The sequence below is a fragment of the Pseudopodoces humilis genome, chromosome 2, assembly GCF_049639895.1.
Source record: "Pseudopodoces humilis isolate 2021_Gansu_Grassland_sample_001 chromosome 2, ASM4963989v1, whole genome shotgun sequence".
Classification (NCBI taxonomy): domain Eukaryota; kingdom Metazoa; phylum Chordata; class Aves; order Passeriformes; family Paridae; genus Pseudopodoces; species Pseudopodoces humilis.
The window spans coordinates 62,978,478-62,999,852 of record NC_142201.1 but is presented as its reverse complement, the minus strand read 5'-3'; the positions used below and the strand labels follow the sequence as shown (position 1 = coordinate 62,999,852).

Here is a 21,375-nt window from a genome sequence, read left to right as displayed (position 1 = left end):
AATTCTGGTATCTGGTGCTTTTATTTCCTTTTCACAGAGCAATTCCATTCACTTGTGTTGTTCAAGCTCTTTACTGAACTTCCTAAGGCATATATTAAAAAAAACCATCTATGATACAGATTCCTTAGCTTCAGTTTCCCTTTTAGCTCTGGTATTTCACCCACTAAACATGATGTACAGGCTTGACAGAAATGGTTTGAGCACAGTACTTAGAGTGCAGTGGCCTTTTCCATGTGTGTAGCCTTGCATGATGACCCTGCCTCCCTTCACAGGAACCAGAGCCAAGCAGAAATGTTCCAGCTTTTTTCTACGTCCACTATCTCACCTAATTAAAACGCTGATGTCTCCCCCAAATGCAGTTAGTAATTAATTATCAAATGCTTTTCTTGTCGCAATCCACCAGGTGGCACAGTTCATCTGGTTTGCCGAAATAAGGAACGGGCTGAAGTTGCCAAGGAGGAAATAGTGACAGAAACGGGCAATCAGGTGAATTGTTTTTTAGTCTTTTGTTTACTCTTAGAAAGATTGTTAATATTAAAGACCCCAGAGGCCTTGAGATACTCTTACTATTCCTTGAGATACGTCTTGCTGTCGTGTTTTTAATAGTATTTTCATATAGACATGGAAACATTTAGCAGTTTATAATTCGAAGGATTAGAAGTGATTAACACCTAACTTCATTAGGTGATGAATTCTGTGATTAGTAACATCATCAGCAGCATGCTGTTTTATTTAATGTTTGTTGTTGATTTACTTTTGATGTCCTACTTACTATTCCTAACTATGTGGCTGAGGCTTTTAAAAGTTAATGCATTGCAACGCTCTTGCAACAACACTTATGAGTCTGCAGCATTGGAATGAAGGTTTTATGCGTCTGAATAACATGTTCTTGATTTGCTAAGGTTGGCTGCTCTGTGAAGTTCTGTGTGTGGTCCTAATTCTGTGTTCTACATGCCTTTTCATCTCCTTTTCTTGTAATACCTTTTCCTTCCCTCTGTTACACATTCTTTTTGTTTCTGTATATATCACTCTACAGTACATCTCTGTCACTGTTGCTTTCATTAATTGTTCAGGAGGGTTTGCTTATGGAGAAGTTCACTAGTCATTATCTTTCTATCTTGGTGCCCTGGTTTTGGCTGGGATAGAGTTAATTTCCTTTCTAGCCATTCCACTGGTGCTATGCTTTGGATTTGTGACCAAACCAGTGTTGACAACCCATGTTTTAGTTATTGCTGAACAGTGCTCACACAGCATCAAAGCCTATTCTCACTCTCACACCACCCCACCAAGTGAGCAGCCTGGGGTGCACAAAAAGATGGGAGAGGTCACACTGGGACAGCGACTCCAGCTGACCAAAGGGGCACCCCAGACCTTAGGACATCTTGTTCAGCAGCAGAAGCTGGGAGGAAGAAGGAGTAAAAGGGGGGCATTCACAGATAGGATGTTTGGCTTTCCAAATCACTGCTGCATAGTATAAAGTCCTGCTTTCCTGGGGATTGCTAGATGCCTGCCTGACAGTGGGAAGTAGTGAATTAATTTCTTGTTTCACTTTGTTTTCAAACTCAGTTCTGCTTCACTTATTAATGACTTTATCTCAGCCAGCAAGTTTTGCCTGTTTTGTCCTTGTGATTGTCTCCCCATTCCCACTGGGAGTGGAATGTTTGAGTAAATAGGGTTGTATGGGGCTGAACTACGTACCAGGGTTAACCTACAGTACTTGGATGGAGACTTGTCTTCATTTTAAATAATGACTTGCCTCTTGTACACAGTATTTTTATTCCAATACTTTTTAATGTGGATCCAAAATTCTGAACTTTTTTTATGTTTAAAGATGTCATATTGACTAAATTTCTGCTCTTTGATTTCAGCTCCCTAGTGTGACACAACCAGCATTACTCTTCAGTTCTTTAATGGAGGTGAATTAGATCAGTCCTTACATAGAAATAAATGCTTTCCAGCTGTCTATAGCTGTGTAATCCTGTGGCTATAGTAAGGCTGGTGGTTATCTCTGTTCCCAGGCAGTCAGACTGCCTAGGAAGAGAGGTGAGTTTGACCTCTGAAGGTTCCTTCATGTTCTGTTTTCTGTTACTTGCTGAAAAGAACTTGAGGCAAATAGTATTCTTCCTCTAAAGGCAGCATAATTACTGCATTCCAACTTTTTGATAGGCTGCAGACCCATAATTTCTGTAGTCAGGAGAGAGTATGAGGGCACTGCAGAACTTGTTTGTGACCCTGGGGACAGGACACTTGTGCAGAGAGCAGCTCTCAGTGAAGTGTTAGATGAGCTGCACTAGAGGCCCTGTGGGACACGTGACTGCACTGGGAAGAGTATTTTAATAAGGAGTCCACAAGAACATCCTTCTTTATAAGTGCTCATTCAGAAGCAATCCAGAGAGATAATAAAATGCTTTATCTGCAACTTGACAAGCTGTATCCAGGCTGAACTTGCTCTTCCTGATAATTTGGATGGAGATCCTACTATAGTATATACACTGAAGATTTTTTCTATCTTCCACAGTACATGCTGGAGTGCAGTGCTGAAATAGAGTTATTTGGCAGTCACCTGCCCCTAGATCTGGGAACTGGAACGTTCTCCTAATCTGTTAAAATGGATCAAGTCATGGATATAAAGTTTACTTTGAAAATGGCTTTGCTACCATTGAGGACTTTTATAGGGAACAGGCCTGAATATCCCTTTCCTGAGTCAGTGTGACAGTCTTCAGCAGATAAGTGTTGATTTAGATATTTTTCAGTCTCTGAAATCCCTCGTAATAGTGAACATCTGCCAAAAAAACTTTGCCTCTTATGTACCAGTAGATAATGGTATTAGTTTTAAAAGTAGAAAGTTTTCAAGAGGTATCCAGTTTGAACCAGTAGAGCAGTGTCAGTTTTTGGTCAGAAATGATTCACAAAATGGATATGGTTGACCACAGTGGGTCATCTGGTCCAATGTCCTTGATCAAGCAGGGTCATCCTAGAGCACATTATTACAATGAGAAAATTCTGACCTAAACTCAACTAAGGAACTGAAATCAAATGGCTAGAGAGAAAGTCATAAGCTTTTTATTTTCAGGGAAGCAGAATTACAGGCAGGGAGTAATGTCATATCTTCAGCTTCTTCACTTTTCTCATTTGCTTGTATAATGAGTATTTAAAGAAACAACTTGGAAAGAGAGGAGGCCCTTTAATGATTATTTGTTTTGCAAGAGAACACATCCTCTGCATAATTATTTTAAAGCTGCCTTTTCTTGGCATACGTCATAAGACTATCTGTGGTGTGTCTTTGAGAAGAGCTATCTAGGAGAAGAGTAGGAGTTGACGTGCCTTTGTATGCTGGTAAATGCCTCTGTGCTTGTACTGTGTGGAACACAAATCTGGAAAAAGCAAAAAAGTTGTCTGTAGCAATGTCCTGGTTTAGGGCAAAATTTGGGAGAAAACCTCCAGTGGGGCTCCCCCCGGGAAGCAAACCCACGTGGCCCTTTTTTTCCCACCCCCCAACCGGTTCGGGAAGAGATTTCTCTGAGAGAAGTGGAAAAAACCTGTTTATTTCACAGGCACAGCACTACCCAGCACAAAAATGAATGATATCACATTACAAAACCTCTCGCCCTTCAGAAGAGATGACAAACTTCAGAGGGTCTCTTTCCTGTGGGTGTTCGCTCTGTTATCAGTCCCTCTGGCGCTGGAAAATGCCGCTGCCCAGGCTGGGCTCCCGGTAGTCCACGGGTGCAAGCTCCCGGTGCTCCCCCGAGTCCCCAGTCCAGAGCAGGTTCGATTCGTTTCAAAAAAGGGAAAGAAAACAGTCCAGGAAGACCTCTCTGCTCCGGCTAGTTGGAAAGCCAAGGCGATCTGTGTCTTGTTGTCTGTCTGTGCTGTAGTCAAAACTCCCGATAGGGGGGAGCAAGTACAGTCTCTGATAACAGACTCGGTGCTTCTTTTCCACTCACTTTTACTCTGAGATGGAATTTTAAGAATACAAAACCTGTGTCTGGGTTAGGTGGACGAATGGGGATACAATTTAACATCATTATCAACCCAGGACAAGCAAACAGCAAAAGGTTTTTGATGTTTTGAAGGGAGGAATTATTTCTAGCTTTAGTGGTTTAGAAAATGATAACTGCTCTGTGTCAGGCTTTTTTTTTTTCTTCCCTCTTTCTATTGCGCCCACGTTGCTGGCCATAGTATTGCAAAGCATTGCAGGAGTGTTGTGACATGGAGTGACTGACAAGGTTTTAACAGTTAATGCAGCAGTTAGCATGCAAGGGGATGCAGAAGGCACCCAGCATTCTGAGACAGCTGGAGTGGGTGCAGTGATGCTCCTTGAAAGCATGCTTTACCACCCTGACTGGAGCAATTGTGCCTGGCACATGGGACACTAGCCCAGGCAGAGCTCCAGAGGGATAATGTGGCAGATGTTGGGATGTAGGGAGTGGCTGGTACTTTTTCCTGAGCCTGGGGCAGTGCATGATGGTGGCTTCATCTGTTGGGTTCTGCTGTCCTCACGATGCTGAGCTGCCAGGTGATGCAACAGCAGGAGAGGAGCAGGCTGCAGAACCTTAGGGAATGGAAACAGGAGATTGACAGGGTCTGTACAGAGTAGGAGAGCACATTGCCTGGAAGGAGGGATGGCTGGAAGCTGCATTTGAATAAGTGGTGGATAGAGACTTCTAAGATGGGGAGGAATGGAAGCTTGTGAATGCTGGCGACAGAAGGCAGTTCTTTCTCTGCCTGCAGATGTGCATTTATAGGATAGGTATAGTGCCATGGTAACAGATGAGGAGGAGCAAGCTCTGTCAGGGGAGTTGTTGGAGACAGATGATCCTGAACAGTTGTTGACAGTGGGAGGAAGTCGTGGGTGATGATGGCTGAAGGCTTCTTCCTGTGGGGGCTGGAGGCACCCATCTGCAGTCTTGGCTTGATGACTTGAGAGGTTTGTCACTTGCTGGGACTCAGATGTAAGGTATTGCAGAGAGTCTGCTGAAGCTGATCTGGACCTTGGTCTAATGCCTCTTGTTACCCAACCACATGGGCGCCCATGACACTGTGAGGGGTGACCTGGAGTTCTTCAAGAGTGTTTACAGAGAGTCAAGGGCATGGAAGCCCTAGCAGTGGTCTCCTAAATCCATACAGTAAAAGGGAAGGGCTTGGGTAGGAGCATATATGCCCTGCAGGTCATCACTTGAATGTTCAGCTGGTGTCATTTGGCCTTAGCCTTTATGGCCTCTTGGACCTCCTCTGTTAAATGAGCTTTGCTGGGCAGCAGTGACAGATTGGAGCAAGAGTGTCTTTGCCAGCAGGTTTGCTAAGCCTAGTGAGGAGGCTTTAAAGTGGTTTCATTGGTTCATAGTGAGCGAACCAAGAAGAGTAGTAGAGTCACGGGAACAGTGAGTGTGTGTCTAGGGGACAGCAAAATGGAGGAAGCTCTCACTGTTTTCATGAGAAAGCAGCATGTCTGGGATCCCATTTCAGATGCTGTTCATGAGTACACATAGCATAGGAAACACAGGAATCCATGCCTGACTGCAGAGCTGTGATCTCACTGGGATTAAACAGAAATAGTTGGCATGACTAGAGCACTGGAGTGGATGTATACCCTTGCTCATTGTACTGGCTTTGGCTGGAGTAGGGTTAATTTTCTTCATAGTGGCTGCTATGAGGCTGTGTTTTGGATTTGTGATGAACACAAGGTTGATAATACAGAGATGCTTTTGCAATGCTGAACAGGGCTTACACAGAGCCAAGGCCTTTTCTACTTTTTGTACTGCCACACTAGAGAAGAAGTTGGGGTTGCATGGGAGGTTGTGAGGAGACACAGCCAGGACAGGTTGCCTAACTGACCAAAGGGATATTTCAAACCATATGACATCATGCTCAGTATATGAAGCTGGGGGAAAGAAAAGGGAATGTGGAGATGTTTGGGGTGGTGGTTTCCCAAGTAACTATTATGTGTGATGAAGCCTTGTTCTCCTGGAGATGGCTGAACACCTGCCTGCCCATGGGAGGCAGTCAATTAATTCCTTGTAAAAAGCCTAAAGCACCTGGTGTTCCCAGGCAGTTTTCCATCCAAGTACTAACCAGGCCCAAGCATGATTAGTTTCAGAGATCAGACAAGATTGGGTGTTCTTGGAGTGGTAAGATCATAGGCTTGGGGTTTTTTGCTTTTGTGTGTGGCGTTTACTTTCCCTATAAATCTGTCTTCATCTCAAACCATGAGTTCTCTATCTGCCACCCTTCTGATTCTCTCCCTGATCCCTTTGGTCAGATGACTCTGCCTGTGGACAAGAGGGGAGCAGTGCTCTCCTTAACTTTGACAAGGCCTTCTACATGATTTGCCATGATATCCTTGTAGCCAGTTTGGAAAGGTGTGATTTGAACTGGTGGATGAAAAGGTGGGTGAAAAACTGTCTGGAGTATGTGGCTTTGAAAGTAACAATCAACAGTACAGAGCTGATCTATTAATGATTTTTAGTGGCATCTCCCATGAGTCAGTACAGGGGCAAAATCTGATGAGATCTTTTTAAGAGCACAGGTGACAGAATGAAGTGCAGTCTTTGCCTAGCTGTCTGGAAAGCAGATGGTAGGAAGGGACACCTGGGGGTGACAAGTGTCCCTCTGTGAAAGTGTACAAGGGAAGCCAACCATACCCCAGGCTGTATGAACATGAGTCTAGCCAGTGGGCTGAGGAAGTGCATCTTCCTCTCTGATAATCCTTTGTGAAACCACAGCAGGACTCCTGTGCCTGGCTTTGGAATCCCCAGGATGAGGAAGTCACCAATGTCCTGGAGTGAGTCCAGCAGAGGGTGAGTAGGGAGATGGAACATGTGATATACAAAGTGACTCTGAGAAGGCTGATTTTGCTCAGTGTTGAGAAGGCTGAGATGGGTCTTGCTGTATTCTACAGCCATGTGATGGGAGTATGTAGGGAAGGCACTACCATGCTTCTCTTGGAGATCTGCAGTGGGAAGACAAGAGGCAGCTGATACAGATTGGAACAGGGACAAAATTCTGAGTAGACAGTAGGAAAAATGTTTTCACCATGAGGGTGATCAAATGCTGGAGGCTCTGAGCAGGGGGCTCAGACAATCTGGTGAATCTCCATGTTTGCCAAGCAGCCTCCAGGGGTCTCTTCCAACCTATATTATTCTCTAATGCTGTGACCTTGAACATTTCCTTGGAAAGTTCAGCCAAAGAGAAAGCTGCTGAATTGTTTAAACTGAAATTTTGCAGGCTTTGCGATATTTTTCTAGTTCTGTGCTATGTCTGACTGTCTGTCATGTATTTATCTAAGTAGGACTGTCTCTTAATAACTTTGGCATTAAAAATCTGTGTCTCAGAAGCAGCTGAATCAATAACTAAACATGTTTTAAGGACTAGAGTTAAATTTTGCAGTTGTGCATGTTAACCTGTATTAGTTGTGTTCTGGAGACAGTATTTTTTTCATACTACTTAAATACCTCTTCACCTAGACAGGTCTAAACAGGGTTTCTCTTCACTTTCCCTGTTGATTGTGACTTAGTTTCTTTTCCTTTAGAATATCTTCTTGCATATTGTGGATATATCTAATCCCAAGGAAATATGGAAGTTTGCTGAAAAATTCCAAAATGAACATAAATTAAATGTGTTGGTAAGTCTGTGTACTTTAATCATGTGTGTCTGTCTTGGGAGTGTGTAGCCTATGAATTTGTCTGACAGGTTATGTAAACTTGACAGTTTGGCCCACAATTCTCTCCTTAATTTTCTCTAAATGTTTGGGGTTTTTTTCGGGAGTCTCCATGGTGTGCTTGCTCTTGTCCCTTTTCACTTAACACAGATGTGTACAAAAAAAGAGAAAAGCAGTGATTTTATAGCTGCATCTTTGGAGACACCATACATTTTCTCTTTGACTTTCATTGCTAATAACATTGTCCCTCTTAAAGCTAGACCTTCTGAAAGATGAAGCTTTTGCAAAAAGTCCAAAGACTACAACAGAGCCAGGGAGAGAGGAAACAGTTAATCATCGTGGTTGGCAAGAGGCTCAGTGCAGTTCCCCCTTTATTTAACAGTGAAAATTTGCTCGGGGGGCTGTACTACAGCTGAGGCACCTGGAGCAGCTCCTTTAGTGCTTACTAGATGAGGAACATCTGATAAAAATGGGGAAATCACTTTTGAGGAGTGGCAGTGAACACGCTGGAAGGTGTGTAGGGGCAGATATTTTTATGAGGTGCGAGAGAAAAATCTGAGCTCCTTCTGGAAGGTAAGGCAGAGAAAGAAATGTGTCAGAGACTATGCTAACTGCACACAGCTTGCAATCATGTTTTATTGAATAAATAAAAGCTACAGTGTGTAGCTTTGTTTTGCAGTGTCAGAAAACAGCAAATTAACATGGATTGCTCATGTGTGGATTTCCTTGTAGATATTTGTGTAGATTCCTGTTGTTTAAAGGAGTTGTTTTACAGATCAACAATGCGGGATGTATGGTGAATAGCAGAGAGGTAACTGAAGATGGACTTGAAAAAAACTTTGCAACAAACACTTTGGGTGAGTATTGAAGGTTTAGTTCTGGAACATGCTTATTTTGCTTACAAAAGTGTGTTTTTATAGCTGGGTTTGTGATGTATGTATTCCTGCTCAAAGAAGGATCATAGCATGGCTATGCCAGGGAAGGAGCCAGGAAGGAAAAGAATATTACAGCTTGTTTGGAGTGTCATTTTTTAATTTCTCCATTTTTCAGCTGTTCTGATATCAGCATCTTTATTTATCATAGCAGAAGTTGAAAATTGCAGGTTGATTCTGAAGTTTGCTAGGAAACTTTGTTCCGAGCATTGCTGCTAATGATGTTCTTTGTAATAATTGTGTTTCTGGGGTTTGGATGGAGCTTGGAGCATATTCAGATGTTTAGAGAGATTCAGATGTTTGAGTGGGCTTGCACAGCCCTGTTCTGTGTGACAGAAGCCCTGTGTAGGCAGCCTGAGCTGTATGCAGTGCCCTGGACGCTCTCAAACAGATGCAATCTCTAGTCAAGGGATTGGTCAGTAATGGGCAAGTCTTGGGTGCTCCACGTGAAAGGGGCACTGTGTGTGAACTGAGTGGCAGTGGTGTAAGAGGGACAAATGACGGGAAGCAAGTCAAGAGGGAAAGTGGAGAGGTGGAAGGGCAGGGAAAATGGCGAGCCAAGTGGAAGGCTTCCCCACAGAAGCTGTGGAAAAGAGGTGAGCAAACAGCTAGCCAGCAGAGAGAAAGAGCTGTCTGACACTGCTGATACCTGTAAGGCTGAAAGATGCATCGTGCTTGCATCAACCCCACAGGCCTGACACTCTTCCTCCTCTGCCTCTGTGCAGGGTAGGTGGATTTCTCAAGTCTTTAATATAGTCAAAAGTGACACATTAAGGAAGAACTGTAGTGCTTTGTTTCTGTGTTTTCCTCCTGTTCATCAATATCTGGAATGAGGAAGGGAAAAACCTAGTCTATAAAGATAAGACGTTTATAGAACTAGTATAACCTGGAAACCATTGTTGGTTTTTATTCTTGGCCTTTTTCCTGTGTTGGTTTCTTAAATTCGACTTATGTTTGAAAACTAACATTTTAGTGTTCACTTCTGCTTCACTGTTATTGTGCATACAGCCCATTTTTTCTGCAAGTTTGAGTACATTAAACTGACAATTAAATTAAGTATAAAAGCATAGATTCATTTGCTTCAGACTAATCTTCTGCTAACATTCTTCTGATTCTCATGGTCAAAAAATTCAAAATTAGTTTTATTTTGACATCAAATTTCCCTTGGCTGCACAAGTACAAGAACTTCTACCTTCAGAGATGTATTCACCTTATAGTAGTTTCTATCTTCTTGTGGACTTTCAGACAAAAACCCAGCAATGTGCCAACATACAGTTCTTCCAGAGAGAAGCAGAGTGAAACAAATAGAACAGTCTGAATGTAAAAGCGTGTTTTGGTTTAGTTTTATTAGACATTGAGGATATTAAGTGCTGAGGAACCGTACTAGTGCATTACTTGAATTATATTTCATCACACAAGTAGAAGCAGCAAATTCTGCTTTTACAGCTGTAAATCAGCCTTACTAGAGGTATACAGCTTCACAGAGGAAGCTGAGTTATGGTTGTAGCAAACTAGGAAAATGCCTGTATTATCTTTTGTGGATGTGGACTTACAGATCGCCTTTATGCATTTGTGTATCACTTGCTGCATGATTGTATAAGTTTAAGGAGGTAGATCATCCTCTGTTGTCCAGCTTCTTCAGAGTTCAGACAAGGACTGGACTGTTTGCTTAGACTGCTTCTCTAGACAAAAATAAGTGTTGAATTTTGAATATTTTAGAACAGAGTGGGACTTGGTTGAACTGGAAGGAGCTGGCAGTGCAACAGGAAGCTTCTGTGCTTGCAGGCCAGACACACATGAAGGACCAAAGCTACAAACCATAGGTTTCTTTTTTAAAGTCAGGGATAGAGTAATAAATCATATCTGGAGTCACAGTAGGAGAAAGCAATGTGGAAAAAGACCTGTTAGAGTAGATGCTGTGTTATTTCCCTAAATACTAGGTGCCTTTGAGTGTGATTTACTTGGGAGAAGTTATTTCTGTTTCAGTAACTATCTGTGGTTGTAGGTTCCTGGAGAAAAACCTGGCTAAATTAGATATATCTGGTGTATAGATTGGCTGTAAACTCAAATGTGGTCTGAAAGAACAAACTAAATTCCCTTCTCTGCCCCAGTAATGCTAAAGCCTGAAGGGTGACGTGGGCTCAAGGCCCTTGTTTGGAAAATGTGCAGTTGTCCCTCATTTGACTAACAAGATAGAATAATATCAATATATTTTGCAGATCTTTACATGTAGGGTGTTCCTTCCATGTTTCTTTCGCTTTTTTTTTTTCCTATCCTGGATCTCTGGTCTAGTAAAGGAGTGTGTAGGTTGTAACTATCTAAAAATGCAAGCTTGAAATATAACATGCTTTAAATGCACGACACAGTTTTTGAATTCTGTATCTGATATCTGATTAACATTTCTATAAACTGTAAAGTTGTTCATTTAGGTGTCTGAAATGCTGTCTAGCTTTTAAATGTAGTCTAGGAATGTTTTGCTCTTGACTGATCTGTTAGTCCACTTTTGAGCATAATGGATGTCAGTGTTCAGTTCTAATTGATGAACTGACTCGTGAAACATACTTTATATCCTGATCTTTTCTTTGATATACATGGGACAAAAATGTCTGCATAAGTCCTCTTGTATGAATATGTGAAAAAATAACATCAGTTAGAACAGAAAGTAAAATTCCCTTAATGTAAAACACAGCTGACTGGCTAATTGAGGATGGCAACTGAAACAAGAGGTGCATAGTCCTCTCTGGTGCTGTCAGAATATGCAGGTGGATGAAGTTCATAAAAATGTAAAATGCAGGCTGATAGTTAAGGCTTTGTATGGTTCATTTAATATTCAAGTTCAAACTGGAAAGTGCTTTGAGCAGGTGGTGGCAGCTGCATCTGTGCTGGTTGGTGCCTGTAGCGCCCTTGAAATGAGTCTGAGGCACAAATGCTGCATGGCTCGTTGTGGTTCTGTTGTTGCTGTCAAATGAAACACCTTGTCTTTTTTCCCTGCTAGAGGCTCAAGAATTGTTGTCTGATTGTTGGAGCTCAGTGAATGCAGAGAGCAGAATGGAGCACTTAGACTGGGAGTGCTGGCCAGGCACGAGAATGAAATAGCACTTTGCTGATTGAAACTCACTTTCAAATAAACCAAATTGAGTGACTCGCTTGGGGTAATGTGGGCAGATTTCCTACAGACCTGCCAATCCTGATGGACAGATTTTTTTCTCTGTCCTCTAGTTTGAGTGATGTTGGCCTTATATTTCTTCTTGTGGGCTAACCATATACTCAGGGTTGTACCCAGGAGCTGGGCAGCAACAAGCAATCATTTCTTCTGATGAGTCTTGCAGATTTCTGATGACTATTGATTTCAAATATAAAGATTTCAAAACTATTTTTTATTTAATTTTATTTTACTTGTTTTGGTATAACTCCCAGCAAAGACTATTAAACCTGGTGGTATTCAGTCATTTTGGAAAAAAAACTTCAGCATTGATAAGCAAGTGGAGGCAAAAGCAGCATGTTCTTATTGAAGCACTAGACATTTTGCTGAAACAGTCCTTTTCCTTCTATTTTATCGCCTGCCTCACTTTGCTTTTACTCAACATATCTTCCTGTTTGACATGGAAAAATGGCATATGTGTTACTTTTTTATTGCTACTTACCAGCCAAGGGGATGTTAAAACACACTGAGAGATAAATGATGCTCCCAGTATGCATCTTTTCCTCAATCTAATGTGCTCTCATGTTTTAATAATATATCGACATATACTTCCACTCTGTGCAAGAAAGGTTAGAGCCAGAGGAAATAAGATACTTATCTGTCATAGTAACACTATAACCCTTCTGTGGCAAACTGCCTAACCTGGGTGGATGTTTATCAGTCTCTTCCCTACAATATGAACTGTATCTAACTGGTATTTCACAGAAGCCAGTGCAGCCTGGTGTTCTGAATTACTTGGAAGTCAAACAACTTGAATATCAGCTGTCAGTTTGCCATAAGTTCAATGCCTGATCTTTGGCAAGACAACCTCATCTATGAAAAGGAAGCTGTGGTTCCAATTTTCTTTCTAAAGAGCTTTGAGACCTATGGATCAGAGGTGGTATGTGAAAGGATAAGGTTGAATATAATTGAACATGGAATAACGGTACTGAAACTTGGTTCCCAGGAGGCAGAGGAACCCTTCTTGAGATGAGGGAATTGTAAACCTTTATTTTGTGTTTCATGTTCATTAATTCTTCCCATACACTCTCAGTTACTGCTAGTGCAGTGGAATTGGCCCTCAAAGACAGCACACTAAAGTCTTCATTCCTGATCTCTTACTCAGGGAAAGAGACTCAGGGATGTCTCTTACTGGAACTGCATAAACTGCTGCCTTGCAAAGATAATCAGGCCAGCAAAGAATGTCACTTTGTTTGTTGGGTGGTTTTGTTTGTTTCTGTGGTTTGTTTTCACTTGGACTCAAGAAAAGCAAGCCAGTTTAACTGATTTCTACCAGATGAATGAGCCATTGGAATCTGTACAATAAAAGTTTTTTGGTGGTATTGGGGTTTTTTTGGTTGTTTTTTTGTTCCCATTTTTTTTTACAGTTGAAATAATAGTGTTCCTTCCTAATAATACTGCAGAGCTCAGGCAGATGAAAAACTTCAGAGTATGGTGCTGGCTGCCTGCCCTTATCCAAATTTTAGCAGGGCAAAAATCTCACCAGCAGTGTGCCACTAATTGCCAGATAGAACATCGAGCAAAAAATGATCTGGAATCCACCAAGATACTTGAGTCCACAGTAACTGCATAATCAATTAATTTGATGTTATAAGTAGGTAGTGAGTTTACAATGTTACTTCTACTGAAACCATAATTTTCTACAAAATTGAATTATAAGGTACAGATTTTAGGGTCACATTAAATCTTAAAGCAAATCAGAGTATGTGTGTACTTTTATTTCATGTGATAGCCTGTTACTTTTCAGTCTGAAACAATGTGAATCCTAAGGAGTCTTCCAGGTTCTGGCAGACTTATTTACACCACCAGCAGTTTGGAAATCTGCATGCACAGTGTTTGTTTCTATCTTCTATTAGGGCTGTCCTGTGTTTTGATTACTTTCATGTTTTAGTACAGCAAGACTTGCATTTTTCTGTGAGAAAGACCAGTGTCTAATATACTGGAGACTGCTGTCCCATGCACTAGGATAGCTTTCATTTTGGTCATGTCATAAGACCCACAGTGCAATATCTGTTGTAAGAACATGCAGAGCTATCTTTCCACAAGACCTGATAATAGTGTCTTCCTTAGAGTCCCCTCAACATCTGCATCATGTCATGGGAAAGGTAGCATAACTTTATTTAGGAGTTTTTCAGGCTGATTTTTTTTAGTTTTTGGGCTTTTTTCTTTTTAAAAACAACATACCATATGAATCAAATGTTTATCTCCGCAATAGTGCCTCATTTTCTACACATACGTCATTAATATTTCACTCTGTGATTGTGAAACCACTGAATTAGTGCTTATCCAGGTTGACAGGAGTTCACTGTATGGAGTCAAAAATTTGAGTTAGAGCACATTATCAGATTACTCAACTAAACTGAGATCTCAGAGCAGGCGGAGCAATTACCAGACAGGCCACAAGGGAATGAAGGCATGGTGATTCAATATCTTTGGTGGGTTTTGTTTTTTCATATTTTTCAAGTAAACATGAAACTTTAATATTAATGTGCATGAACAAAGTATATTCTCATTAATGCCATGCTCATTACTTTTACTGGAATGACCATGTTTAATGCATAGATTGGCAACCCACCCTGTCTACTTTACCATGTGATAAAGTTGGTTTAAGGTGTGTAATGGTGTTTCTCTATAGAAAAGTTATAGTTACTCTTTATTATACATGATTTCCTATTATGGGAGATCAGCTTCAAGGCATAAAGCCTACAGAAGTTTTTCCAAAGAAAGCTAATGTTAAGAGACTGTTTATCTGTAAAATAAATTGTACAGCTATCCCAGGAGCCTTTTTAACTGGAGAAAACATGGCCAGCCAGTACTGTCAAACCTCATTACACAGAACGGGGCTGTAGCTTGTCCAGTAGGTTTTGCAAGTCAGCTATTCACCTTGGTAGAGTTCAGTGAGGGCAAGATGAAATCCTTTATACGGGTGTGATAGACTGGACTCACCTTCTTCTGCATTTCTGCTGCTTCTGAGCAAACTCCGAAATTCATCTTCCTGGACTCCTTTGTGTCACAGCAAATGCTGCTCATCAGAGGGAAATGTTGTATACCATTTATTTCACTGATTTTTTTTTCACCCTCTTACAGCAGTGGGAGACAAGCTTTCAGGCCATGTGGACAATGTACCTTCCAGTGACAGGAAATAATGATGCACAAATCTAGCCCCTGTCACACAGTCCTAAATGCAGGTAGTACCAGCTGTATGGTCAGCAGATACCCAATAATACCCACTGCATTCAGTGCAAGGCACAGCACTGTTAAATGTTGCCTTTCCTTTCATGTACTTTTGTGTTAAACCATTAAAAAAACAAACAACTCAGTCTGTACAGTTTGAACACAGTGATAATTAAGCATTAACCATATTTGATATGTTTTGCCTTTTTAAACTAAGCTCTTTGGGAGCAAGTTTCTCCTTTAACAGACAAAATTATTTTTGCATCAAGTAAATGTGTTAGAGTGCTCAAGTGCTCATTTTGGAATATCTGATATCCAGTACATTGGTATTAATAATCAAGTATTGGCAAAAGGACATGCAGTTTGGGTGTTGCCTCAATTTCCTTATATAGGGGCAGAGATAAATGTAGTTTCTTCTACCAAATCAGTCTTGGTGTTCCTTGCAAAGTTTTTTTAGCAAAAAAAACTTTTTTTTTTTTTTTTTATAAGGACAGTGGCAGGCAACGCCTTCATTTGGTGCTTCCCCTTTTACTCAGAAATTAATTTCTGTGTTAGTGCCTGCTGCGATACAGCAGTGCTGGACAAAGTACCTGCCGTGAGGTACACGGCTGTGCCAAGCCCTGCAGTGACCATACTGAGCATTCTCCCGAGTTGTTTGAATGTCACCATCAAACTACAGGCCAGCTTTTGCACTGATAAAAATGGGGAGGTTGCAGTTGACAATGATGTATTCTAACCAGAAATAAACCTTGGTAATAAATTATATCTGTTCTACTATTACCATTATAAATTTCTTTCCCAGGCTATTTTGCCTGACAGACCAGCCCAGGCAAATAAGAATGTATAATAATCCAAGTATTTTTGTCAAAGGAATGAGGAGTTTGTGTTCAAACACTTAAAATGGGGACAGTAGTCAGTGAAATATTTAGCAGTGGGAGAAATTAATGCTGCAGCCTTAATGCCTGATGCATTGTGTCTGTGTTTTCAGATACTGTTGTTTACCATAGGAAGCTGTGATCAAAACTTCTCTGTTTGTGCTCTGTCTCAAAGCAAATGAGCAAGTGGTTTTGTGGGGCAAAAAGATGGAATGTTATGGCTTTGTGGGATTTACTGAATTCTTAATAAACTTGAGGAACAGAGGAGATGTGGGCTTTGCAGTTAGTTTGTGGTTCTAAATAAGCACATAAACTTCTGACAAGCTGTAGTTGCTCTAAGCAGGATTTTTGGCATTGAGCATTTCTCTTATTTGGCTGGAAAACAAAACAAAAACTCGGTTGTTAATGAGGCAATATTAGTGCATTCATCTTTCCAGCTCTTTAGAATTAACAAATCAACATGAAGCCCCTTAAAAGTGTAAATTAATCTTCAGGACAGTAAAATGGAGCATCGCCAGAACTGGTGCATTGCAGCTCTGCCTTTAGGAGATGCAGTTTATTTAACCAAGACATGATGTTACTTTTTTGAAGAATCCACAGCCAAACAACATTAAAACCAGGCTCTCGGCTTACTACTGAGGTGATTGTTTTTTAAATTGTTTTTCCCCCACATCGCGGCAGCTTTCCCTGACAGTCAGCTCGAGTTCTTGTACCGATGATGTCATCGCTCAGTCTCCCCGCCACTACCAGGGGACCGGGCTCTCGTCATTCACTGGCAACTGCCTTTGCTCACATTTTCTGCTGAAGACAGGCTACATTTATTCATCTGCGGTGCATTTGCTTTGTTTGATTTGCCAGGGTTTTAAATATATAGTGTGTGTATGGGCATACCTCTGATTATACAGAGAAAGTGAAGGCTGCTGTGACTGACAGGGGAACTGAACAGTTTGTTCACCAAGCATGTAACATGCCTTATTTTGGTACCGTATTTATAAACTTGGTGTATTTTAACTGGGTGATATCATTGCCTGTGTGGAAGAGAAGTTATAAAGATATGCTGATGTCTTCATCCCTAATGATAAACATGGCCTTGGTAGCTTAGGTCAAAAAATGTGGTTATTGCTGATAGAATTGTTGAACTAAAGGCATTTGTAAAGACATGAGAGGGAGGTAGATGCAGAAACACTAGACTAAGTGGGGCTAGATTAATTTTGAATGAAATGGAATTTTTAAAAATACACTTTAAACAGAAATAAAATCTCCGAAAAGATAAAACAAAAAAAAAAAAAAAAAAAAAAAAAAATCTGTGTTGCACTCGGTTGGGTGAAACATTACTAGGTGTGTCTGTGTTTCTGAGTCAAATACACTGACAGTTGAACAGTGTTTGTAATAACAAACTTTGCTGGTCATGGTAATAGAATATATTTGTGTGGTGTGTGAAAATCCTTGCTAAATAAACATGATTAAAAGCAGGGAGGGACACAAGCTTCCCCAAGTAATCTTAGCTCAGCCTTGGGCAGGCAACATTAATTTTTTTTTTCCCCAAGGATTTCCTATTTTCCATAATGGTCATGCTGGGGATTTAAGGGGTGGGTTTTGTGTGCAACACAAAAAGTATCAGCATACTCTGAGTGATTTCATAGTGAGAAGGGAAAAATGGACAAGTCTTAAGCACATATGCAGTGCCCTAAGAACTGTAAGTATGAAGTGCAGTCTCCTTCTATTGTTCGTGACCCGGCTTAGATCTGTGTGCGTATGCCAGACATGCAGGGGAAATGCATTCCCCATTTCCTCACTGGCATCACCTTCCCCCAACCCAAGGAATTCCATATCTGAGCCATTTTGCCTTCAGATTCTCACAGATTATTATAGTGAGCTGTTTTCTCTATAGGTAAAACAAAAATGAAATTCTGTAAAATAATATTTGCCTTCTGCTAAGTATATGGCCATATGAACTACTACAGGTTTAGTTGGCACACTGCAAGTGGAGCAGCAACAAAAAAATCATTGTAAAATTCAGATCAGATTTCAGAGATAAAGAGACTTTGGGTTTTGGGTTGTTAAGGAGGGTGGAGAGAGAAGAAAGCTTTTTTTAAAAGGAAAGGTTAATGTTGGTGCCTGTCTGTCTTTTAGGTACATACATCATGACAACTGCCCTGGTGCCCCTCCTGGAAAAAGCAGCTGATGCCAGAGTGGTGAGTCTGTGATGCTGTTTAAAAGGGGTGTTTTACTATTTTTACCTTCTGGCTTGTGACAGCAGTTCTCTGACTGTGTTAGCAATGCAGGATTACTTATAAAGCTGTAAGAATCTCTAAAATCATCTTGGATTTTGCTAACAACCTCCTCCTCTGAGGCAAAGCTCCTGCCTGCTGCTCTCAACCCTTCATTGGAAATCAGAGTAAAACACTTCATTTGGGAACTTACCCTCTTAGATTCCCTAGGGCAAGTTAGCTCCTGCAGCAGAGTGCAAAATATGTACAACAGGAGTATGGGCTTAAAAGAACTTTACAGATCTTGGTGTAAAATAAGACAGCAGGTATATTTTTAAAAATGAAATTTCCCAAGTTTTGTATGGCTTCTAATTAGCTTCAGTAAATGCTAAACATACAAACTGCAAATAGTGCTATTCTGCTATTTTCTTTCTCCCTATTATTTTTCAAAAGAAGAAGCACAAAATTCATGAAATAAATCAACATCACTTCTTAAAAAACCTATGTGTCTTCCACCTCATTTCCAGGGTATGCTCTACTCATGAGCATAAGCATAATGCAAAGAGTATGCAGAGGAATCCTGCTCTGCAGGGACTTCCAACCATGGCCTGAAGACTACATTGCATGCATGAGTGCATCTGTGGGGAGTCCCTGGTTTTTGTTTTCATTCACTTGCTTTTCATTCATTTGTTTTTCATCCATTTCATTACAGATAACTGTCTCTTCTGGGGGAATGCTAGTTCAAAAATTAAACGTATCTGACTTGCAGTCGGAAAATGGGCCTTTTGATGGAACTATGGTGTATGCACAGAACAAGGTACAGTCCATGGGATTGAAAACAAAGCCCAGCCCTTCTTTGCTAGGCAGCTCATGCCATCTGCTTTGCAAAAAGCCTGTTGGTCACTGTTGCTTTCCCATTCCATCCAACCCATATGCAGATGCACAGGCAATAATCTTCAGGAGTATGATGGCATGCCCTGAGGAGTGCATACATCTTGCATGGAGGAGAGCATGGCTAGACTTTCATTTGATACGAGGGAAGTCCCAAGGGGGAACACTGTCTTTAGCTGATGAACCCTGTCTGCCTGCTTAGTTCTTGCCCACAGTCTGCAGCAAGTAGATGTGGTCAGTAATAGCAGTGCAGATGCTTTAAAAGTAGATTTGTGGCCGGGTATGGATGGCAATGAATGTGGAAGTCTCTGATGAAATTATCCAATAAATCCAGTCAGGATGAGCAGCATTTCTGCTGTACATAAGTGCTCTGGTATTTATGGCATATTTGATATAGTTTATTTCCCTGGGAACTAATTTGGTGGATAGGCTGTTGAACTCGGTGCTAGCGTGGCTCTTACTGCTCTATCCTAGAGACAGCAAGTTGTCCTGATAGAACAGTGGGCAAAGGCTCACAGAAACATCCATTTCTCTGTGATGCACCCTGGCTGGGCAGACACTCCAGGTAACATCTGCTTCACGCTCTGGCAATAACTTTTTCTTTTCAGAATTAGTCTAAAAGCAAAGAGAAATGAAACTTCCTAGTATATTTCTCCAACAGGTGCAATAATTCCTTTTCTCCAAACTGGTGCTTGAAGTAGTTTTATATCCCCTTGGTGGCTCTATTCTGCACAGTGTCTGCTAGCTGTATATATCTAGAGAATAATAATGGGCAATGAATGCTTCCAACCCTGCACAAATGCACAGCAGAGACACGGTTCTTTAAGGTAACCTTTAAGTTACATTTGTAGTGGAACTGTTAAACACAGATGGCACTTCTGCCTCTGAAAGTCCCAATATGCAGACACTGAGAATTTGTGAGGGCATGTAGGAGAATGCACCACTGTGCAAACCCTGTGCTCTTCCTCTAAGCATTTACTGCTGTCGAGAAGCAGTTTGGCCATTCAGCCCTTTGTCTGAGCTGCAGCTGTTCTTCAGTGACTGTGCCTGAGCAGGTGGGCCAGCATCGGTCATGCACTATGCATGTTGCATTCCCCAATGTTTCCACCTCCCAGTGCCCAAGCTTGGGATGCAGAACAGCAGTTACATCTCTAGGTCTTTTATAGGGATGCAGTTTCCAAAAATTGCTTCTGACAACAGAAGCATTTACCCTGTCTACTTTATGCTTGAAAATAGCCCTTTCCAACTAAATATCCTGCTATTTCTTTTTCTTTAAAATATATTTATTTTTGCACTTCCTTTGTGGATTTCAGACTTAATGAACCATAAAGTTATCCCACCTTAAAGTTCAAAGACTATCCAACCCCCAGAAATAAACACCTACAGTGGATGGGCTCACAGTCATCATCTGTTGGACAAAATAAAATGAAGGCAGAGTTTAGACAAGAAGTAAGCAGATTTTAAATACAGTGATGCAACTGGTTTCCTAAAACTGGTGAGAAAATAAGAGCTAAAAATCCCATTAGAATTCTAATTTTTGGAATACTAAATTTTGGTTTCTGGAATTTCTGTTTCCCCCGTGTTTGTCATCTTCACGGTTTAGAATGGGATTGGCAGAGGAATGTCTTACAGATCCTGTTGTCAGTTTTGTCCCTGTAATTTGACCCAAACAAACAAGTGGTAGATCATCTGGCAGCTTAGTGCTATTCTCCCACAAGCCTTCCTACTCCCAGATCGGGGGAAATACTCATTTTCTTCCATAAGCTCCAGAGATGCCTCCTCTCCTTCCTACACACAAAATGGCAATTTGAAGCTGTTCTATTTTTGTTTTTATTTTTTTGTATCAAAGAAGCTTTGCATGGCAGACCACCATTCCATTGTTATCCTTTCCAGCTGTGAGATCATCCATGCCGGATTTCTACGAGAGGATGAAGAACTCGCTGCGCACAGAGGCCCAGGGAGCTGACACCGTCCTGTGGTTGGCAGTGTCAGCTGAAGCAACAAGGCTGCCCAGCGGCTTGTTCTTCCAAGGTAAGGAGTGGTGTCTCACAGGCTGGAGATCCCCAGCCTGCCTGAGCTTAGGATCCCTGTCTGGCCTGGAAGGGGATGAAGGCTGCACCAGGCAGCTTGTGCAAAGGATAAAGCATTCCTCAAAGTTGTTTCAAGTCTAAATGTTTGAGTGAACATCGTGTTCAATTATTATATTCCTGCTTTTGTCCTCTAAAGTAGCTAATAGAGACTTCAAACCACTTCTTTAGGGAGGGTTGGGGATATTTGTAATGAAAATGCCTACATGTAGGACTGTGCCAAGGGAAGGTGAATCACAGAAGTCAAAAAGCATCTCACAGAGTACTGGGAGTTGGCTCTGCTTTGACAGGTTCTTCTTCGTACTGTTCCATGCTAGCTAAAACTGACAATTCCCCCTTTCTGT

The 21,375-nt window shown here is 41.3% G+C and overlaps 1 protein-coding gene across 1 annotated transcript in view; it reads left to right on the top strand.

Annotated features, from left to right (window-relative positions):
- DHRS12 (dehydrogenase/reductase 12) overlaps positions 1–21,375 on the top strand; it is a 28,409-nt gene that overhangs the window by 2,989 nt on the left and 4,045 nt on the right. The window contains exons 3-9 of the mRNA XM_005516341.3: positions 404–486; positions 7,532–7,624; positions 8,436–8,517; positions 17,977–18,038; positions 18,766–18,870; positions 19,419–19,509; positions 20,838–20,975. Of these exons, the coding sequence (XP_005516398.2) occupies positions 404–486; positions 7,532–7,624; positions 8,436–8,517; positions 17,977–18,038; positions 18,766–18,870; positions 19,419–19,509; positions 20,838–20,975 (654 nt within the window). The remainder of the gene's footprint in view (positions 1–403; positions 487–7,531; positions 7,625–8,435; positions 8,518–17,976; positions 18,039–18,765; positions 18,871–19,418; positions 19,510–20,837; positions 20,976–21,375) is intronic.